This window comes from Lytechinus pictus, chromosome 2 (assembly GCF_037042905.1).
Source record: "Lytechinus pictus isolate F3 Inbred chromosome 2, Lp3.0, whole genome shotgun sequence".
Classification (NCBI taxonomy): domain Eukaryota; kingdom Metazoa; phylum Echinodermata; class Echinoidea; order Temnopleuroida; family Toxopneustidae; genus Lytechinus; species Lytechinus pictus.
The window spans coordinates 11,482,990-11,506,698 of NC_087246.1; the positions used below are offsets into that span (position 1 = coordinate 11,482,990).

Consider the following 23,709-nt stretch of genomic DNA (forward strand, 5'->3'; position numbering starts at 1 on the left):
AAAGTTAGTCTCCTATTATATGTACAACAAATGATATGATTTGATTGGATTATATTAGATTTGTAATAGAATACTTGCATTTGACATTGATAGTAACTTTCTGTAAAAACAGGGGCAAGGTCATTGCACCCAAAGCCATTGTTACACCAGCAAATTCATGTAATGAATCATTTGTATTAAAGGACTTCAATTCGTTATGTTACTCTGTTTCATTTGCACTTCAATTCTTCAGATACTACACAACAGGCAATAAGAATTAGGATTATGATATATGGCAAACTTAATAATTAAATTAGAACTGTGTCATCATATTCAATTTCATTCTGTTGCTGGTCTTTATCAGCGGTTTTTTTTTGGGGGGGTAGAACCATTTTATTCTGTATTTGTTTTATAAAAAAACATTCTGGATTTTTATGTAATTTACATAATAGTACTTTACAGATGATAACCCTACTACTGGATTGAAATCAGATATTGTGTTGATAATGATAATGATAATGACGATGATTCCGTTTCTTTCTTGATATTTTCAGGCCACAGAAGAAAAGCATTCTAGCAAGAGAATTCTCTTTGGCAAAGGTCAATCAGGTCATTGAACTTCTAGCTATATCACACTATGTAGGAGTCACTGCCTAGGAGTCTTTACTCTGTATAGGGGCAACTGCCTATGGTTCACTGCTTAGGTGTCACTGCATAATCATAGGGTTCACCAAGGGATCACTGTATAGGGGTAAATGCTTACTTTTTTATACCTAGATTGAAGCCTTCGGTGCTTCGTCATATGATGTCACTCTTGACTTTAACCAACAAGCTTCTCTGTCAGAGTTTGTGCATTTTTACATGACTTTACCTAAGTGAAGCATATCAGACTGAGCCCTTATATCAAATGTTTCCTTGCAGTTTTTCTCTCCATTTAAGTATGCTTTTTATTTTGACCATTTGAGTCCTCTTGTAAATGGATGCACTATGAGAATGGCATTTATGTTAGATGGAAGTATATTCCAGTCAAATGATACCCAAGAATGGAGAAAAAATCAATTACTCACAGATGTATAGTTGAGCTATCCAGGAGCCCGTGACACAAAGCTTAGCAATGATCGCAGAACATATTTTCACGATTGACTGCATTGACTACAATGTACAAGCAATTGTAAAAATCAAGCGTACGATCAATCGTTATGCTTTGTGTTACGGAGCCCTGCGGACCATATCGTAAAACTGTATTTAAAGTTATAAAGGACTCTACAATTATTTGAAATATACTTGAATATGTAGTGCCTGAATGTGAGCCATATTAACAGTTTGTCTGAATTTGTATGATTTCACTTCAAATCATGACAAAAATACTTTACTCTAAAATCTGTATTTATCGTATTTTAGTTTTAACCAGTGTCACTAAAAGTTGTTAAGAAACAAATTTTGGCCTGTTAAATGCTCTTCATTCATAATTCATTCATTCGTAACTTTGCAAAAACACAGCTTTATGAAACATCACCGGCTAGTGATGATTAATCCTTCCTATTCATATCTGACTAGATGCTCCTGTTGATGTGCATTCTAGTTTTAGTCATGATATGCCATATTCTTTTTTAATTAATATAATTATGCTATAAAACCATATTCATTTGTTTATTTATAGAGTTCCAATATTATTTTAGAAGTATATGAAGATGTATACAATTTGATATAGGTAGAGGCTTGTATTTGTACCTTTGGGTCAGTTTTTTTATGAATAGAGATATTATATTCAAATAGTAACATGAGCTCATCACTTGAAAGCCATGTGAGTGTGAATTATTTGATGAACTTAGTATTTAAAAAATCATGAGTATAATCAGATACATTTTATGTGAGAAAAGTTATTAATCGACTATCAATTATATAAAGCTGAGGAAAATGAAATATTACATGGAATGAAAATGCTATTCAGGGTAATACCTCATGATGAAATATTAATTACCGAATATCAATGAATTGACTCTAGCCCGAGTACATTCACCAGAACAGAAAAAAAAAGAAGAAAGAAAATATAAAATGAACTCACAGAAGAAAAATGATGTACAGAGTAAAGGTAGGATCAGAAATGATTTATCAAGGATTTGGATGGAGACTTGGGCCCTGTCTCACAATACTTAACATCAATAATAAATTGTAAGCTACTGAAATAATGTTAGGTGATTGGTCAAGAACAATTTACCATACAATGTTGGAGCACAAGTTGTATAATTATGAAGCTGGCCCATGTTTGTTTATTATTATTATAGTTGTCATTGACAACCTGGCATGTCATAGAGCCCCAAAAGGCAATGGTCCTTATTGTTACAATAACAAAAATTCCTTCCTGTTCCGTTTTGAAGGGGAGCTTTTGTTGATTACTAGTGCTATTAAATCAAAACAATCATGGCAATAGAAACGTGAGCTTACAAAAATTATCTTCAAGTGCAATGTGTGTTTTGTAAAGAATTAAATTATTTTCCATGTAAATTTATAGTTTACAATTAAAGTCATGCATTAGTGCATGCATTGTTTGAGGGATACTTAGAATTATATTATGATGGTTTGATTGTTCAGTTGAACACAGTATGTGCTTTATGTATACTGTGTATGAATGTATGATTATAAAGGTGTAATTACTTAGTATGTGAATTATTCACATGACATTTGTACAAAATGTATAGTCTTTTATACCTTTTATACAATATCATTTAATTTAATAAAGATCTATTATTTTTTCATTATCAATTAATGCATCATGTTGATTTCTCCATATTCTTACTTTAGAATTATTCACTATTTATTATACTTAATATTTGTGTCACATTACGCCAATTATTAAGAATGTGAACTGATATGTCCATTTTCTGCGGGATTTGCAACAAAAGCAATTGATTTGAAATCTCTGTCATGCTGTATTACTTTATTCTTAATATAAAAGACATTTACTTATCCATTTTATATGAAGCATTTGTTGGTGAATAGAGAGTACAGTAAACCAATTAACATTGAGAATCATACAAGCATGTATTAATGATGGTAATAGTTACATGTATGGTTATGCAGATTAAGTTATATACCTCTTTTAAATTACATTTCTATTAGTTGAACCAATGTCATGTGGTCTGAAGAGACTGTGCTTCAACAGGGTTACATACAGGCTTAAATCATGCACTAATTAGTAACCAAACCAACAATTCATTGAAGCACATGTTGAACTCTCACAAATATATATCAAATTTTGTATTTCTAGAAATATGAACAAATTACTGTTCTGATTTAAGGGGTAGAAAAGAACTGGAAATGCTAGAATAAATTTGGTAGTTAACACAATAAATTTGGTAGTTTACACAGCATCTTTTTTTATCCCAATTGTATGCTGTATCATGTATAATCCTTTACATTTTCTTCAATGTAACTTGTTTGTGGCAAGTGTAAGGAGATGTTTTTGCAACCAATAAAAAATTCAAAGAATTCAATGTCATCGTTTTTTCCATCAATCTCTGTGTTGGCACTAATACTATAATACCAGGGATCGACATCAGCAGTGGCCCGGGGCAACCAAAAGTGAGAGTTGGGCCACCAAAATTCTGTAAAAGCCCACACTAGGTGGCCCAGTCGGGCTGCCGAAGTTTTGATAAACGGTAATGTTTTATATTGTTTTAGGGCCACCAAGAATATGAAATTGATGATTTTGGTAAACCTATCGGGCCACCAAGAAAAAGTTGTGGAGCCTTGACTAGAAATGATAAATTGAAGTGGGAATATGTGTATTACGTTAGAGTATCATCTGACATTCCAATCTGAATTAAGTATACCAATAGATCTCATAAATTGATTGATAGCATATCGGACATCTATTCTCATCATTGGATCAAAGCAGATAAATAAATGCCTTCCAGCACCCATAGGTACATTGTTTTCATACACACATGAATAATGCACACATAGGAAGGCAAGTATATATTTCTCTTTTTTTTTCAAACCAAGACCATATATTTTTTAAAATATAATAAAACAAACATGTATAATCTTCTTTATTCAATACTGTAAATATTAATACATGGTGTCTGTAAAACTAATTTCAATCTATGAAATAAAATACCCACTTCACCATTACAAAGTATCATGTAAACTTGAGACTGCTAAGAAATGAAAAATATTTGACAAGCTCCTTTACATTGGAATGACCATAAGAGTGAAAAATCATACAAACACAGGTTTTATCAATCACATACCTCCATCATCATATTCTTATAATTCTATTTAAAAAAAAAGGATAAGCATACTCGCAGAATTCTGTGACCTTGATTTATTTCTAGATCACATGCATGTATAAACAGATTTATCATTCCTCACTGAAGACCAACAAAATTAGGGAAGTTCTGCAACATTTTCTCATCGTTTACACACCCCACAATCATTGAAATCCTTGATTTGCAGGTCTTTGCAATTTGGCTTCATGAGGTATGTCAATATTGAGATAGCTCAGGAGCTAGAAGTTCAATGAATTTGGTCATTTTTAATGTTTATCTAACAACTTTCATTTATTTTTGCTATCTTTCAGAGAATGTCCTTTTAAATTTCCATTCCTTTCCTAATTCGATGACAGTAAGTTTATGATGAAATATTTTGTCATAAAATCCAAGATAAATATCTCTTTCATCTGCAATGCTAGACAAAATAAAAATGGTATGGATTCAAACCATTCAGTATGGGTAAAAATATATCTATGGCATCTTTTTCTTTATAGAAAGTACACATTAATTCATAAGCCTATTTCAAAAGGTAAAAATAATGATTCAATCCATCAAAAAGAAAATTAAAATGTTCATTTAATTGGCCTTCATGTAAATATATATTAGGCAAGTAAATATGTCTGATTAACCTTTTTTCCATAAATTTCCATTATGGCACAAGCACTACTGGCAGTGATTCCAGAATTTTAAAGTGTATACACAGTGTATACATACACAACATGGAAACAAACAAATATTAGACCTACTAGTAACATATCAAAATACATCAACTTTTTTTACATTGTATTTTTGACAACCTAACACAGTGTCAGAAGTTGCTGACCACAGCAAAAATCACAGTATGCACACTGAATTTAAAAAATACAGTTTATTGGAATATATAATCACAACGTGAAGGGTGAACCTTCATGGTTCCCAAAAAAAAAAAAAATAATAATAGTTCAGAAAATACATAGCCCAACACTCCTTTATATCATTTACATAATTCTTAATGATACATCATAAGAACATACATTGTAATTGATAGAAAAATATAAGAATATTCTGAGATGGTAATATGCCATTTCTATACAACCTCATTGATAATTAGGTCATCCTTATGGATAACGGGTACAATTTGTTACTGCCTGTACAACAGTATTTTACAGCATTTTTCGCTACACAAAAATATCCATTTCATTTGGAATGAAAAAAATATAATCAGGCATTATGAGCTTTGCTTATGAATACATGTACTTCCTTTTATCTTTCTTTATCTGAACTGTTTAATACACAAGCAGTATGATTTCTATTTCAAGAATGATATGAATCTATATAATTTGAATCAATATAAACATGAAAATAATCATGCCTCATGCATGATTATAAAGAGTGATAAAAAAGCTTAACTGAACATGATATTACATACTCATGTTGTTTTGAAAATATTATGCTGGATTTTAAAAGTATCCATCATGGCAAAATACCAAAAATCTTTTGTGAACATTTAATCAACCCATTTAGATTGTCTATTTAGAGAGTACTCTTTTTTCGAAGTGGAATGATTAATGTAACAAGGTCTTTCAGAATATTTCATTTCATTCAGTTTCCTTGATGATATTTGGTTTGAAGTCTGGAGCAACCACCTTGGGTAGTTCTTCAGCATACATCTCATATCGACCTGTCATCTAAACAATGATAAGAGAAATATGAGGAAATATGAAATTAATAGTTTTACAAATATTTCCGAAATTCTTAGACACAAACATCAACTCAATTGAAGCCTATCATATGCAAGGATTTTCAGTAGCTTGTAACATATCGGTAAAAACGACAAAAAAATCATGAATCGCTCCCCACTTCTCCCTCTCACCCTCCATCTATTCTTTTCTTCCTCTTCCTACTCCCATTCTCCTCCTCTACTTTACTTTCAGCCTGCTCATTGCTCACACTACCATCAACAAATTATCAATATGAGTATGGGGAACAATCATAAAGTAAACTCTGCTTAGGTTCACTTTGCATCAACAAAATACATTGCCCAAATTGAAGATTTACTTAACGTCGGCCAGGGTGCTACATAACTTTTTAGAAGCACTTGCCCAGTCGGGCAAGTAAATTTTTAAATAGTTGGAATATACTTGCCAAAAATCTATTTCACTTGCCCGAAAAAATCATTGAAAAAAAAAGTTTTACCTCTCCAAAAGAAAGTTTTGTGGTTTTATAAATCATTGACCTTTTTCTCTCTTTTGACATGAACTGATCTTTGTTATTGCATTTCTTTTTCCTTGCCTGCCATGACCAAAATTAGGGTCAGTATATCATATCGACCCTTATTTTGGTCATTCTACTGTGAGAATTTTGCTTGCCCAATTCGGGCAAGTAGTTTTGGTCTTTACTTCAAAACACTTGCCCGACTCTAACTTTTACTTGCCCGGGCAATCGGGCAAGTGCTTATGTAGCACCCTGAGTCCATTGTTTTATTGGTTTACATCTCATATGAGGTTTTGATTAATAGACTTTGTCGCATCTACAATTTCATATTAATTACTTTGCTTTCCAACTCCCTTATTCCTCGTCTCTACTGAAATGAGAACAGAAAGGGATTATAAGGGTTAATGTAGAGGAAATCCCTGCTGAAAGATGAGATGATGAAGTACTCAACTTTAGAGCTATTTCTATGATTAATATCGAAAAGGCAGATTAGAATTTACTTCTCTGACACATACTGACCTGGAAAGCCCACTTATCTCTGACTTGTCTGATCAGGTTCAAATCTACTTCAGTCACCAAAAGACCATCTCTAGTCCTCGACAATCCCTGGTTTCAATTAAATTTTAAAGAAGTGGCATCACTGAGGTGTAATTGCATTAAACTTTAAAGACCCTCAAGAATCAGCTTTCACAGGAAATTTGACACCATCAGGACATTTACAAAGTTAGAACTGTTGTCTATCATCTAGAGCACCTTTAGGTTTAATGACCAAAAGATGTTATGCAATGAACAGTATATCACACCCATCACCTCATATTTATTATCTCACTTTTCAAGGCCTGATAATGCCTAAAACAGGTGAAGAATAATATCTGTGGTGAGAGAACCTAATTGGCAGAACCACAGAGATCTGTTGTAATGCAGGTATGTCCAGTGTTTTTCACAGAGTCTGGTGTCAGCAAATTAAAACCCCACCCCCATGAAAGCTTTAGACGCAGTGCATTTTGTTCAAACTTAAATCAATTCTCGACTGCACAGTCAAAATGCATGCGTCTGCCATCAACAGATTATAAATAAATTACACATCTAACTTCTGAAATTGTCAAATAATGACCCTCTGTGACCTTTGTTCTTTGAACTTGAGAGATTGTAAAAAGACATGAAGTTTTGTAGGGAGGGGACACAATAGAAGTACCACTTTGTTGTGGCAAAGTTTTTAGCATCCTATTTAGCTTTCCATACTCTCCAGTCATGATTCTAATATTGATCTACACTTCCAGATATACCCATACTTCGGAAATGGAAATGCATCAGAAATAAACTCTCCGTCATTCCTTTGCTTACATTTTTTAGAGATTGCATACTTGTTAAGAATCTTGCCTTCATTTTTATTTGATGCAATAAAATATGTCTTTTTTCCCTTTTGAAGCAAATTTCAAATGATGATTTCCTTGAAACTTTATAGTGGGATTATATACATCTTTCTATATCAGCTCATATTAGACCTTGACCTATTTAACAGTAAGATAAGAGTACTGACTTACTGGAGTTCGACTTCCATCTGGTGCAGCTATATAGCTTGAACCTAGAGAGGGAGACAGAAATTATCACTTGGTCATTCAGTTAAATAATAACTTTATCTTATATAGCACTTTTCATGAAATTCATATCAAGCACTTTACAATGTAGAAAATAAAAAAATATACAAAGAACAAACATGAAACATTATATGAAAAAATAAATGTAAAAGATCAAATTAAATGTAATAAGAGCTTTGTTAAATATGCCTTTTTTATTAAATGAGTCTTTAATGCATTACTAAGGTTACAAATGCACCAAAAATGTAAGAAAATATGAAGAAAAGGGGAAAAAATATATATAAACATACTCACCATAGAAGTGTCCAAAGTCATTATGAGCTGAAATTAAATATGAAAACAAATTCTTATATAAGTAATGAAAATAAAGACATTCACATACTCCTTTGATAAGTCAATTTTAACAGATTGACAAATAAGAAAAAAAATTGCAATTATATACTTTTTTGCAATCTCATGTTATTAAAGGGGAGTATTAAGTTTGATGTATGGAGAAAATTTTGCTTCTGATGGAGTATAAAGAGGTACATATCTCTTCCAAGTATATACTCATTAATACCCGAACTTGACATTTGCATAATCAAACTGAAAATATACTAAATTAAACAAACATTGCAATTTCTTAAAAATCAGAAGTCCATACAATACCTTTCTTTCCATCTCCTGATGTAAATTCATTTGGGAAGCTCTCCTAAAAATATATAGGAAAGGATTATTAATCAATATTAGGTCAAATAGAAATACAGTACACATAATTATTTGCATTTGTGAACATCCATGTATTGGAATACATTAAATAACTGCAGAAGCAGAAGGATCAGTAGTAGCAGAAACAATGGTAGTAATAGTTTTATTATTATTACGATTATCATCATTATTTCATTGTCAAAGCCATCATTACTAACCATGTCATTGCTATCATTACTATTAACATTATTATGATTACGATAACCATCATCATTTTCAACCATCATCATGATCATCATCAATCAATTTCTTTTCCTTACCGTTCCCACTCTATTGATAGCTGCTGTGAAATATGTTTGAGCGATGGCAGCATTCCTAGCCTCGATCCCCCACATTGGCTCACTATATAATTAGTATTAAAAAAAATAATATTAAACAATTATGTAGTACTTATCACTTTATCACATTGGAACAATAGATAATCAGTAAGTTCTGGGAAGCGGTTCATGAAAGGACGTGTTGGGTGTTCCATTTTATCCCACAATTGCCATAGTAATAGGTAATCAAAATCAAGGAAGTTGTCAGATTTAACAACTTGCCAGACAAAAAAAAATGTTGGATGAAAAAAACGTTCCCCAGGTTTCTGCTATGACTAGACATCATTGAATCATAGATGAACAGAGGAATTTAAAATATTTTTAGTTTTAATTTAGTAACCATTTTTGCAAGTTTGTATTTCTACACACAGCTCAAATCCTGGCCACTGCATTCATTTCCTTGAGCATGAAATTCAATTTGGTTCCTAACATTTCATTTCAAGAAACGCTTCTATGGCAGGATGTTGACAAGGCTAAGGCTTGGGTAAAAATGACTATTAGCACATTCAACACTCTACAAACTAGATATACATATAGTTGTTTAAAAATTCCTGTAACCCAAAGGTGCCGTGAACAAAAGAATGTTCACCACGTCAAGATTGGAGAAATTCTAAGCAAATTCAAATTATGTGAATTGGTTTTTAAGATGTCAACTTGGCTTGTACAGAGTAAATAAATCATCTACGTATGAAGGGGATAGTCTATAAAAACATTCATATAGTAGTAACAAAATCTTGAAGTCGTTGGAAAAGCAAAACTTACAATGTACAACTATGAAAACACAAAAAATCAGTGTAACTTTCTTGACCTCCTTACCTGAGTGCTCCTACAGTAGCAGAAGGATTAAAAACAATCTCAGCTCCATGAAGACCATACATCAACCAGTTCAGTGGATGATGACGACCATAGCAGATATTGATGGCAATACGACCTGCACAATAAGATCAAGAGCCAAGTCAATCCAAGCATCCAAGGATTTGCTTTGAACTGGTATGAAACAAATTATTCATGGACTACTATGTCAAGCATGTATTGCATTGCTCCTTTTCTCATCTGAAAATATAAATGTCTAGCTTTAAACTACATGGAGTCTTAACTATAGTTGAAACTCCACACGTCAACCTTCTGTAAGTCAAAGTCAAAGATTCGACTTGGGTAGATACATTCGCATTTCCAAGCTTTCTATTAACAAAACAGTTACATTCTCATTTTTTTTCAGCCATGAAATACGAAGATATATCATTGATGTCCTGTTGCAAAGATAACCATAAATGATACATACATGTATTCTAAAATTGATGGTAAAACTTCTAAAACTGCAATAAAAATCAAGGTTTACAAAGTACACATTAACGGGACGATTGACAGAATTCTAATTTTCATGCTGAAAGGCATAGGTCCAGTGCGTTTGTTGTAAGTTTAAATGTAACAAGTATGCATGTCATTCTCATATTGGAGAAATAAAAACTTCCCTGATTTTCACACATGTACACTTCACACGGTAGAATGTAAAACCAACCTTGAACATTAGATCACTTACCAAACTGGGTTTCGAACACTCTGTGGCCTGTGTTGCCTTCCATGTAGTAGGTAGACTAAAAGACAAGCATATAAATTTCATTGAACACAAATGGGTAATAAGTCAACTTAGTAAAGTACTGGTTGTACTTGTGAATTATATGAAAAAACAACACTCCTCCACTCCAAGATGTCTATCAGTTTTAGGAAGCCCATCTTTATCTATACCATTCTATTCTAAAATTAATTCATCCCTTGTCAGAATGTTTATGGTTTGCTCAATTACTCAATTGACATTGTAATAAATGGTCCACTGCCAGTTCCCCAATACTTCTCAATCACATAACAAGGAGTCCTTGTCTAAAACTAACATTTAAAATTGGTTAATATATACTCCAACATACCTCATTGAAATCCCCTACTCTGGGAATGTGATTCTTCCTGCTTTTTCCAAGTACCTTCCCAGTATTGGAGATCACAACTTTCAAGAAAATACAAATGAAAAAATTCAAAAACTGTAAATCAATAGTTTTTAAATGATCAGTATATAAAGTGTTTTCACCTAACCGGTACTTGAAATGGAACAAAATGAAATCACTCATCATGAATCCTGTAAAAAAAAAATTGTTTTTCATGATTCATATTTAAAAATTCCAACAATATATTATGATATCATACAATCTTATTCATTAGTTGAAAATAATAGGCCGAGTCATTAGGATTTCAATATAATACAGCTTAAAAATTGGCACTGATTCCATACTAGCAAATAAAGAATTTACTTGTACATCATTCCATTGAAATACACTGACAGTTATCTTTTAATTGACAGAAAAATGACATGTTTTCCTTGTAATTTAAAAACAGAAATAAAAATGTAACTAACATCACACAATTTCTAATCAACCACAGCAACATTAAGAGTATAATCCATAATATCACCCCTTAACCGTTTTTCAAATGTTTACCTGCTGCGTTATGGATGGTTCCAAAATGAACATCATCTCTCTCCAGTATGGGACAGATGACCACCATGTTGTACCGCCTGGCAAACTGAAAAAGAGTCAAATCAAACATCAAGTAAAATTACTTTATTTTACTTCAGGCAGCACAATTCAAGCAGGTAACAAAACCTTTTTTTTAAATAGGTATTATAGTTATTATGGGACCTTTTAATGATAAAATATGAAATAAAGGAGTAGTCAATAACACATTGTTATCCTCCTATCAGGAATACAAAGGGGAATATTTTTAGAGAGATGTTTTTGTGGTTCGGTAATAAATATTATACAAAGCATATTCATTAAGTTGAGGATGACACAGTTTAATAAAGGTTTGGATTGCCCAAATAATGCAGAGTTTACATAATGGGAGTGACCTAATATTTGATTTGGGAAGATACTTCTTGCTTGAAAGAGTATGGTTGAAATTGAAGTTGTGATAAGATTTTTGGTACAGAATAACATGTTCATGATGATTACAGTTAGGAGAGAGATTAGTTTCAATTTTAACTTTCATACTCAAGTTACCTAGCAGATCTTCCATAGAAGCAACATTTGTTGTTGCATTAATTAAATTAGCACAACTGGTACACAAAAGATGTTACATATTGGTCCCCTAAATCATGGAATATGCATTTTGTAAAATGGTAATATGGATCCTAATCAAATGATTGGCTGAAATCTATCACATGACAGTCATTCATTTTAGCTAACAAGAAATTTGCTAACGACCGGTACTAATGACTAGTTTTATTAATGTCATGGTTTTGAGATTAGGATGGTTTATCAAATATCATATATCCATGTCGCTTTCTTATAAAATGTATAAAATAGTTACACACTTATTAGATTTGAAACAGTCCAAACTGCCTCAAAATGTTCCAAAGTTACCTCGTTTATTTAATTTTTACTAATATTTATTGAAAAATTCAAGATCCTATTTTTTTTTTTAAGTGATGAAAGATTTAAGCTGGGGAGTTCTAATACCTCTTGGCATAACAGCACACTAGGGCCATCTTCAGCTGACTCAGCAAACTCCGTCCAAGGTGTCTTCTCTCGAGTACAGAAGGCAAAGGGCATTCCTAAAGAAGAAAAATTATGAATTAATTGATAAGAGCTGACTTTTACTTTCAGACAGTACACAATGAATATTGACTCTTTCATACCAAAGTTTGCTAGATTTCAGAACTAATTTCCTTCAAATATTGATACTCCTTCTTGTTAATTTTTACCCCTCGTCACCATCATCATTGTTGTCATAATCATTGTCACCATCACATCATCACCATTATCATCATCATAATCATCATCACTATCACACCCACCCCATTCATCACCATCAATCTTAATCTTCCCTTGGATATTTAATTTCCTTGATTGGCTTTCTAATAGTGCCTTCCAATTTTCAGTAAAAGTTTTAGGTTAGACTAAATTCTTTTTAATGTCTTCTTCAAAATGTATACCAAATCTTGAGAACTTGCCCATCTGATTTTCCACTACTTTTGACCTATCATAATTTGGTAAGAAAGAAAATATATCCTTCCTTACCAAAGGTTTCCTGCATACAAAGAACATTGACGCCGGCTTTACCAGCAGCCTCCGCTATTTCTGCAATTCGCTTGTGAATGGCATCTTTCTGTATACATGCAAAATCAAAGATAAAGGAGATTTCTTCACTATTTTGCATAGCAAATAAAATTCATCCTTCTTTGGTTGGTTCAATATATTTTTTCCTTGTTACAAAATCAAATACCTGTTATATTTCTAAGAGTGTTGTTCTATTTGCATTCTCATTTGCTCTTGTGGACAACTTTTTTTACAAATTCATAAATATAAAGATTTATTTAAAAAATGCCACTTAGTTTTAAAGAGTTACTGTGGTCTCCATGTAGAAATCAATAATACTATACTGCAATGTGGTAGGTGGCACAAAATACACAGGAGAGATTGCACCCCCTTTTCTTCTTGAGATATTTCTCATTTTACAAAAAAACGTTCTGCAGGAGAATGCTTAAAGGTGCATCAATCTGCATAAACTAACCTGTTCTTTAACGGGTGCAGTGGTTGGAAGCACAATCTTGTTCTGTATCAAGCCGATACGGACTAAACGAGGAGAACGCAGCTGCTCCTGACCTGCACCTATCTGATAACCTTTGACCTCAAAGTTACCATTCTCTCCTAAGGCACCACACTCAGCAGGAAGAGCAAGGACCCTGTAATGTATACATGTATGAAATTAAGAATAGGGTCTAGTTTAGATGGATGTTAATTATATGATTAGAGTTAATGCATTCCAACTTCATTTTCCTGCAGCATGCATCGGGGCTTGAAATCATCTTTAAATATGATAATGCAGAATATGAGAATAAAAGTGGGACAAATAGTTATTAATCAGAACCAAGAAGGATGTATTAAAAGGAAGGCTAATTTATTGTCTTAATGTCTTGACTATTTTTTATTAGTATTTCCTTTGTATTTTTGATGCTGAAAGTCCTTGGAAATGATTTACTGGGCAACATGCAATTCCATTTTTATCATATGATTTGAAGATGGATACATGTGCACCTTCTACAAGTACAAAATATTAAGTTTGTATTTGTAATTGTAAATCAATGTATAATTGTCTGCACTGTCAGTCTACGTCTGCATGGTCTGGGTGATTTTAATGAATAGAAATGTTTAAAATATCAACAGATGAAGTGGAGAGTACCGGTATACTTAATCTGTTTTGAAAGTGAAATCCCATTTTTTTACAAAGGATAAATCATCTGAAAATGACCACTCAATGCTAGTAACAAAGTTACAAATAAACAGTTGATTTGAATATGAATAGATTATACTTTATAGAATCTAACCTTCATTGACATTGTAATAATTATTCAGAAATATTGTCATTTCAAATATTTCTACTTCAATGTGGTAGTGCCTGTAAGTGTAAGTGTAATGTATACCAAAGTATAAACAACCAATCCAGGGCAGTGGCGTAGCTACGGGGGGGCCTGGGGGGGCACGTGCCCCCCCTGAGATTTGGTGTGCCCCCCCCAGAAAAAAATTGGCAGAGCAAAAAAAAAAAAGGAAAGAAAAAACGGAGAAAGAAGAAAAGAAAAAAAAGAAGAAAGACAGAAGAAAATAAGAGGAGGAAGACGAGTGAATGAAATAATGTAATTAAAAAACAAATCTTTTTATGTTACTATATAAAATGTGTGCTGGCGCTTCGCGCCAGAATTGCCTGTTCGATGAGATTCATATCTTGCTCAATAGGCTGATATGGAGCAAGTTTTGAAGTCAATATGCAAAACATATTTTAGCTCGGACATCCAGCTTTCATTATTTTTTTTTCATTTACAAATTTAAGTGCTCTGTAAAATGTCCGTTTTATGGTCTACATATATCAGCATTTTAAGCTCACGCTGCGTGGTCACATTGTTTGATTTGCGAAGTTCATATTGTCTACGTGTATTCCATAATATTCCATTAAACAAATGTATTCAGAATGCCCAGATTCTAGGTCTAAATCTACAACATCGCGCGATAGCCTGCATGTTCTTTATTTAAAATATACATGTACTTAAATTATCCAGTTTCACATCAGAATATCAATAATTGTCTGCTCACGCTTCACGATCGCATTATTAATGATACCTTATCGACTATATCCTATTTATGATTTACAAAATATGAATAGAATGTCCCGCTTTTAGGTCTAAAATCTCAATTTTCTTCCTCTCGCGCTTCGCGCTCGCATCAATTGTTTAGTTACATACCTATCCCATTTATTAATACAAAAAGTGCTTAGAATGACAATTTTTTAGGTCGGAATATAAAAAAAAATTTGCTCGCGCTTCGCGCTCGCATTATTGAAATATATACCGTCTTCGTGGGTAACTGTAAGCAGTCCTTAACAGGTCCCTTTTCGATAATGCTAGAACAGTTGATAAAAATTTCTGTTCACGCTTGGCGTTCGCAGTAGCCATCTAGTTACATACGAATCTTGTTCAGGATCACACATAACATTGCCCAGAAAATTAAATTAAAAATACATGAAAGTAAAAAAAAAATTGCTCGCGCTTCGCACTCGCACTTTTTATCAGGCTTATGAGATTATTTCATGTTTATGCAGGGCCGTAGCCAGAAGCATTTTGTTGGGGGGGTGTACCAGCTAAATTTGCCAACTAAATTTGGCGTGACAGCGCCAACGTGAGCACAGGGGGGGGGGAGTCTGATGGGGGATGTGCCCCCCCCTACAATAATCACATGCCAAAAGATTTTGAATTTTTAGAATTAAATTAGTGGCATTTGGTGAATACTTTAAGGTAAATTATACAAAGATATACAAAGATATTTGCACTGTAAAAATAAACATTTTGGATCAAAATAGAAAGGCTAGTGTGCCGTAGTTGCTAACTTGCAGTATAATGACATACCCTATGCATTAATAATATCAAAATCAAAGATTTGTTAATTTTTAATTGACCTTCTGTGCAAGATGTCTCAACTAAAATTTCAAGAGTGCTACTGCTAACAGTGGCGTAACGTGGGTCGCGGCATTGGGGGGGACCAGCAAAAATTTTGAGTCATTAAGTGGGCGCGCGAAGCGTGCTCAATTGCCAGGTATACTGACCTAATAGAGACATTTTAAGGACTATGCAATTAAACGGATATGTATCTTAGTGATCAAATAATGCGAGCGCGAAGCGCGAGCTGAAAATGTTTGATATTCAGTCCTAAAAAGGGACATTATAAGCAAAGTTTTGTAATCATGATATGTACCTGTCTCACAAAACAAACAATGCGAGCGCGAAGCGCGAGCGGAAATTTTTTGTATAACTTGACCCTAAAAAGGGACATTTTAAGGACTATCTTTTGGAATTCATGAAGTGCGTACGTATCTCATCATAGTCATCTAATGCGAGATACAATCGCTTGCTGATTTTGTTGTAATTACACCTAAGCACATGAATCACTTTTTGTGGTCATTGTAATCATGAACATGATACGTATTTTACTAATGAAATATTGCGGGCGAGAAGCGTGAGCTGACAGTTTGTTATAATTAGATCAGAAAAAGGGACATTTTAAGGACTGTCTTTAGGAATTTGTGCACTGCAAAAAAACGCCGGTGTTGATTTAACACCAGCCCGGTACCTATATCGGTCCACACCAATGCGAACGTAAACACAGACGGGAAATGTTTTATATTAAGGCCTTAAAAGGGGGCAGTCACTTCAAGTATATTGTCATGAAAAAAGTATATATCACTACACAAAACAATAATAACTTGTGTTTTTTGCCAACTGCAAACTTGTAGACAAGTCTACAAGTTGTACACTTGTCTTCATGAATTTGCCAACTGCAGAGTTACCAGTTTTTTAAGTCTTGTGTTCTGTTCTTTTCAGTTCTGAAACGGGGCAGTACTTGTACATCACTTTGCCTTGCCTCTAATTTTACAAAACTAATGTGTATGTTAAATCGTCAATAATTGTGGTATAATTTGCAAACTCACAAGCTTGTTTATATTAGGGGAGGACCGGGGGCTTACTTTGTGCTTTATTATAGCTCCATCTGTTTTGTCCTTTGTATTTTGCTGACTAGTAGGGCTCTAAGCCCGGCTACATGGACTTGGATTTGTCAACTGGTTGTCTTTACTCCATAAGTCGTAACCTTCTTCGAAGTTGATACCTCTATTTTTCTTTCCTTTTTTTCTTTCTTTCTTCCTTCCTTTCTTTCTTTCTTTCTTTCTCTCTCTCTCTCTCTCTCCCCTTCTCTCCTTTTTTTTTTCTCTTCCTTTCTTTCCCTCTTTCTTTTTCTCCCCTATCCTCCATTTTGCCAACTGGTACATGATTTTGCCGACTGCCATGAATGTTGGGGGGGGGTGTCACACCCCCCCCCCCATACCCCCCCCCCTCTAGCTACGGCCCTGTGTTTATGTTGTTTTAAAAGAATAAAACTAAGAAGTGACTGATATAGGTGAAGATAATTTCGGGCCCCGTCCATTGTGACACATACACACACACACACCGGAAAAATGGTCGGTGCCCCCCCTGAAAAAGCAAGGACCCCCCAGTGCCCCCCCGGGAGAAATATCCTAGCTACGCCACTGATCCAGGGTCAATTTAATAAACGGTAACCCGCAGCAAAGCTCCAAGCGCAACTCGCAGGCAGACCATGGATCACATTAGGAGTGGTCCGCGTCATCTTCCCCGGTCCTAACCCGGGGAGCTCCGGTCCGCTTCGCGGCCCGCTTCGCGGGCTGGAGCTCCCTGGGTTATCCCGGTCTGTGCTAGAGCGGGGCGGGGAGCGGTGGATCACGTCAGCAAGCGGTGCTGCGTGTACCGTGTGGCAGCGCGAAGCGGCATTCATGGCATTGCAAGGCAGCGACTTATAAATCATATTCTAGATTACCAGTACACCTAATTTTATTTCCATTACCTACAAGATGAACCATACAAAATACGATTAACTGTTTGAATCTTATCAGCTGGGAGATGCTCCTCCAAAATCCTTTCCAAACTTTCTGTCTCAGATGCCATCTTTACCAAAATAAAAACAAATGTTCACGCGCATGCGCTTTACCTAAGTAAATTAACCTTGAAACATTGTTTTTTTTCTTCCAGATCCATATTATGAGCATGGATCTATATGTACATGATATGTATAATAATATTGTACGTGTTGTTCCTTACAGTAAAAGTCTGTATCAATGTTACATTGTTTGGAAGAGAGTAAAAATATGTCATGAAAGTCGAGAAAAAGATGTGAAAGTCGATGTCAGAGGATGGTGATGATGAAAGATGTGAAAGTCGTAATGTAAAAGATGTCAGAGGATTGTGATGATGGTGATGATGAAAGATGTGAAAGTCGTGAAAGTCGTAATGTAGAAGATGAAAGATGTGAAAGTCGGAATATAGATGATGAAAGATGTAAAAGTCGGAATGTAGATGATGAAAGATGATGATGATGATGGTGATGATGAAAGTCGTGAAGTCGTAATGTAGAAGATGAAAGATGATGATGGTGATGAAAGATGTGAAAGTCGAAAAAGCCCCTAATGATAAAAATATCTCCTAAGTAAAATTTATTACTGAAAAATAACAAAGTCCCTAATGACAAAAATATTTCCTAAGTAAAATCTCCAAACATTTCATGTGTATATGGGCCGCCGTGTACACACTGTTATCACTACTGGTTAGATATAGTTTTTGGTTCATAATAATTTAAAAAATAGATTATTCTGAACCGGCAAATAACCTAACCTCCAAAACTAAATAAACTCTATTCCTTATTAAATAAGGATAAAGGTTTATTTAGGTTTGGAGGTTAGGTTATAATTATGTTCGACTTTGCACAATTTCCATCGGAGCAATTGTGTCATAACATTGGAACTTTGAGTGGTGTCATGCCAGCTGTCCGCTGAACTGCAAACTTGCAACTGTCTGGAACCAGAGCTGCAGAGGAGAAAATTAAGTGAAGTTGGGACCGTGTTCATAAATAAGAACCTTGTCTATTTGTTGCTCTGGGCTATGAAGCTTCAGGTGCTATGGCAGCTAACAATGAACACGGTCCCTGTGCACATAAAAGAACAAACGTTTACACCAATGATGCAGTGTGCATAATACATAATCCTCTAAAGCCCAAAACTCCCAGTTTTGTCTTTTACATTTTCTATTCATTCCATTTTATGATCTAAATCTGAAGAACATGTCGAGTTCACTCCGATTTTAATTAAAATCATTGATCATATCAAATAATATACACGCTTTTGTTGATGATCATTAACTTGTTGCTGAGTATAGGCTGGGACTGCAACTAGAAAGCAGACACACTGACCGTCAGTCAGTCTGCATTTAAGTCCCAACAAAATTAAGTTGGTGCAAAACTAATCGATAAAAATGCAATTGATTTCCCCTGGACCACGGGACCGACTTTAATATTATATTAAAGTCGGTTCCGTGGTCCAGGGGAAATCCCCTTAACTACGCACTAATAATACGCGCATACAATACAGTATTGGCAGCGCAGAAACGTCATAATTTCGCTGAGATCTGCGCATAAAATAAGGGAGTTCCCCATTTCAATTTGTCGAGCTTTGTTTGCAAGCGCGCGCAAGTGTCCGGGAATTCCCCGGTAGTGATATGGGATTCCCCCACTAAGTTCATGGTTTTCACCATTTTATTAGGCAGGGCCAGGGGCCGCGGAAACGGAGAGGGGGGGGGGGGGCTGTGGCCGGGCTTCAGCCCCCGCATTTTTTTTTCCAAATTCGTGTACAAAAACGTAAAAATTACCATGATAATTATTTTTTTTGCATGGTCAGCCCCCCCCCCCCCCACCCACTTCCAAAACCGTTCCGCGGCCCCGGTCTGTTAGGCTTTTCTTGTATAAGCTACGATCGAAATTCCCGGCAAAATCCTTATACTATACGGCCTTGCATACAAATTTTCTGCATCAGCTATTCAAGCAGATCTGGGTTTTTTTTGTCATGGGTTGTCGTCACATTGCATAGGTATCCCGATATGTATACAGACCTTGGACTTTTATTCTCCCAATCTGTACACTCAGGTTGTGTGACGTCTCAATTTAAAATATTTTAGTATAAAATAGACTGACCCTAAATGTTGTATTTGTCTATTGAGCTTAGAGAATATGTTTTTACATTAGGAATGACATGCATCCCTAGCTCGAATATATCAACTCGACGAGAAAAGTCTTCAAAATCAACTTGAACTTCTTTTCCATTTCGTGTTTGATTAAATTCTTATGCAGGCAGGCCAGGCCAATGCATCCACAACCGGCCCCATCGACGATTTTGCTATTATACCCGGGTATTATACCCCATAGGCGGATCCCGGGGGGCCCGCCCCCCCCCCCTATTGGCGGAGCAACAAAGAGGAAAAAAGGAAAGAAAGAAAAAAAAGGAGGGAAAAGGAGAGGAGAAAAAAGAAGAGGAGGAAGACGAGTGAATAAAATAAGATGAGGGGAAGACTTGGAAAATAAAATAGATCTTTCATGTCACTATATAAAATTTTTGCTCGTGCTTCGCGCTGGCATTGCCTGTTAGGTATTTGCATATCTTTTTCAATGTGGAGCTTAAATATCAAGTTTGGGAGTCAATATACAAAACAATTTTCACCTCGGAAATCAAGCTTTCATTATTTTGTGTGATTTCCAAATTATATTTTTAAGTGCTCTGTAACAATGTCAATGTTATGGTCTGAATATTAAAATATTTCTGCTCGCGCTGCACGCTCGCATTTTGATTGGCGAGTTATGTATGTCTCAATATTGCTGATTATACAACAAACTATATACTTACAATCCCCTTTACATGACAGTTTATCGAAAATTTCGGCTCGCGATTTGCGCTCGCATTAACGGTTAAAATATATATTAACTGATGCATCCTATTCATAATTACAAAAGTGCTTGAAATTTCCAGTTTTCATGCCATGATATCATCAGATTTTGCATCTCATTAGGCATTAATAGATTAGATATCAATTTTAACGATTAAATTGTACTTTTTGTTTCTTCTCGCGCTTAGCAAGAGGAAAGATAGTCATCATTTTCATATGATGACATGTTCTATGTTACTAAAAGTAATAATTACTAGGATCCATATCCACCTCACAATTTCTTACAAAGTGCTTGAAATTGACTCTCTTTTCAGATCGGAATATCAAGTATTTTAAGCTCGCGCTTCGCGCTCGCTTTGATTTTCATGATAAAAGATGTATTTAAAATGCCTATAGATTCTAGGTCTAAATCTGAAACACGCGCGCATGTTTATTCAGATACTCAACTTGTTCTCTATTTAAATCATTATCCAGTTTCAGATCGAAAAATTTGTGCTCGCAATATTGATGTAGGAAGATCCCCTATTACTCATCCTTTTCATGATTTAAAAAACATGAATAGAGTGTCCCGTTTTTAGGTCTAAATCTCGAATTTTTCCGCTCACGCTTCGCTCTCGCATCAATTGTTATATAGCGATCCTATTCACGATTACAAAAATTGATTAAAATTTTCCATTCTTTATGTAGAAATGTCAAAAAAATTCAGCTCGCGCTTCGCGCTCGCATTATTTTATTGTTGAAATATGTTACGTTTTCATGTCTAAGTGCAATAAGCAGTCCTTAAAAGGTACTTTTTCGATCAGTTCAAAACGTATATAAAAATGTTCTGCTCGCGCTTTGCGCTAGCATTATTAATGTACGGAAGGTCACCAATTACTCATCCTTTCCATGATTTACAAAACAAGAATAGAGTGTCTCGTTTTTAGGTCTAAATCTCGAAATTTTCCGCTCGCGCTTCGCGCTCGCATCGATTGTTATACCTATTCTATTTAAGATACAAAAAGTGCTTAGAATTTACATTTTTAAAGTAAAAATGTCAAAAAATTTCAGCTCACGCTTCGCGCTCGCATTATTTTATTGTTGAAATATGTAACGTCTTCATGACTAACTGCAAGAAGTCTTTAACAGGTACCTTTCCCATCACTTAAAAACGTGTATCTAAAATTTCTGCTCGCGCTACGCGTTCTTAGTAATTATTTCGTTGCATACACATCTTTTTCAGGAGAACAAACATTGCCCAGAATTTTCAAATTTTTGGAAAAAATACATAAAATTTCAAAAAAAAAGGTAGCTCGCGCTTCGCGCTCGCATTATGTAAATAAGGATTATGATATTATATATTTATGTTGATTTATAAGAATAAAGCTAAGAAATGCAAAAATAGGACTTCCCCTTCAAAGAAACAAACAAAAATCATCTTCGAGCGGCCGATCGGGGAAAATATGGCTGAAAAAATTCCGGCCCCCCCCCCTATTGGCGAAGGCTGGATCCGCCCCTGTACCCGCATAATATAGTATAGTTTTACAAAACTAGGGGAAAGTGGGGTAAATCGGATCCCTTGGGTAAGACGAACCCACCACATTTCGCTGTACCTCCGACATTATTGCGTAATTCGTCTTCAAAAAAAAAAGAGGGACCTGACAAAAGTTTCATCTTCAGGTTAGAAATTATGTCGTTGGTACAGTGGTAAACACAAAATGAGGCGGGAAATGAGGGGTACCTGTGAGGCTTACAGTCAGACGGCAGGTCCCAAGAAAGTGGCTTCTTTCATCCAAGTGATACTCATGACTTGAGATGTTTTGCATATTTAATGAGCCTGCAATGCGGACCAAAACACCTCTTTTCATTCGGTCATTGCTGCTCTAATTGTGCATAGAATTTCATGATTTTGGTATCATTGTAAAGAAGAAAAGTCATTCTTTTAGGTCATGTGTTTGAATTTATTAAAACAAAAATTAATATAGGTTAAAATTTTGATCTAAAATATGCTACAAAATAATTATTTTCACCTGACAAAAGCTGCTATTTTCACACTTTATTTTTGTTTGAGCCCACATGATTTTTATATCATGATAAAGCTGATATACATATGCTTTAAAATTGTATAGGTTTTAAAAATAAGAATTGGTTTAATCGGGTCAAGATCACACTATTCCAACGGTTCCAGTGCCTGGGTTCATCATGAGTGGAAGGTCACACTTCCCATGTGGAGCTCCTCAAATTACCCGCGCCTGTTGTTCTGTGAACCTTATCCAGCCAATCAGAACTCTGGATATCATGCAAGTACAAAATGTCATACATCTCGTCTTGTATCTTGGTGGGAAAAGTGTGATCTTGACCCGATTAAAAGGTGCCGCATATCAAGAGTGGCATTGTGAGAAAGTACAGAAGTTCAGCTTTATGATGATATATCGTTGAGGCTCAAAATAAAAAGTTTTGCACAATTTGCAAAAGAAAACAGAGGAAGAAAATTCAGTTTTGAGGCACATTTTCAGGCCAGAAATTTACTTATTTATCAAAATATTGTATACAAAATAAATGACCAATATGGAAGAATAACATTTACTTTATCTGATGGTGCAATAATATTTCATTTAACTTAAGGTCAAAACAAGTAAATTCTTAAAGAAAGAAAATCTCACGAATCACGAGATTTTGCAAGGAGGAGTATTCAGCCACGAGATGATTTGGATGAATCTGGCCTTTTTGCTCATTAGCATAGGGACCTGGGG

General features: G+C 34.7%; 2 protein-coding genes across 3 annotated transcripts in view; one reads left to right on the top strand and one right to left on the bottom strand.

Moving 5' to 3' along the window:
• LOC129254830 (bridge-like lipid transfer protein family member 2) overlaps nucleotides 1-3,473 on the top strand; it is a 55,521-nt gene extending 52,048 nt beyond the window's left edge. For both annotated transcript variants that reach the window (XM_064109431.1, XM_064109437.1), the window contains one exon: nucleotides 534-3,473. In XM_064109431.1, the coding sequence (XP_063965501.1) occupies nucleotides 534-596 (63 nt within the window). In that variant the 3' untranslated portion in view covers nucleotides 597-3,473. The remainder of the gene's footprint in view (nucleotides 1-533) is intronic.
• Nucleotides 2,901-18,211, bottom strand: LOC129254828 (beta-ureidopropionase-like). The gene is made up of 14 exons (XM_054893362.2): nucleotides 18,057-18,211; nucleotides 13,669-13,840; nucleotides 13,176-13,263; nucleotides 12,615-12,709; nucleotides 11,595-11,679; nucleotides 11,031-11,107; nucleotides 10,649-10,703; nucleotides 9,925-10,039; nucleotides 9,052-9,133; nucleotides 8,693-8,735; nucleotides 8,339-8,365; nucleotides 7,991-8,031; nucleotides 6,966-7,052; nucleotides 2,901-5,920 (listed from the first exon to the last, which is right to left on the bottom strand). Exons 1-14 carry the CDS (start codon nucleotides 18,155-18,157, stop codon nucleotides 5,831-5,833), a joined length of 1,158 nt encoding a protein of 385 aa, XP_054749337.2. The 5' UTR covers nucleotides 18,158-18,211; the 3' UTR covers nucleotides 2,901-5,830.
• Between the last annotated feature and the right edge of the window lie 5,498 nt (nucleotides 18,212-23,709).

Excerpts from the sequence above, each read along its gene's own strand:
- LOC129254828 (XM_054893362.2), bottom strand. The coding sequence starts at position 18,157 with ATGGCATCTGAGACAGAAAGTTTGGAAAGGATTTTGGAGGAGCATCTC. Across the intron at positions 13,841-18,056 it reads TTGTATGGTTCATCTTGTAG|GGTCCTTGCTCTTCCTGCTG; the intron begins GTAATGGAAATA and ends TATACATTACAG. Across the intron at positions 10,704-11,030 it reads GAGTAGGGGATTTCAATGAG|TCTACCTACTACATGGAAGG; the intron begins GTATGTTGGAGT and ends CTTGTCTTTTAG.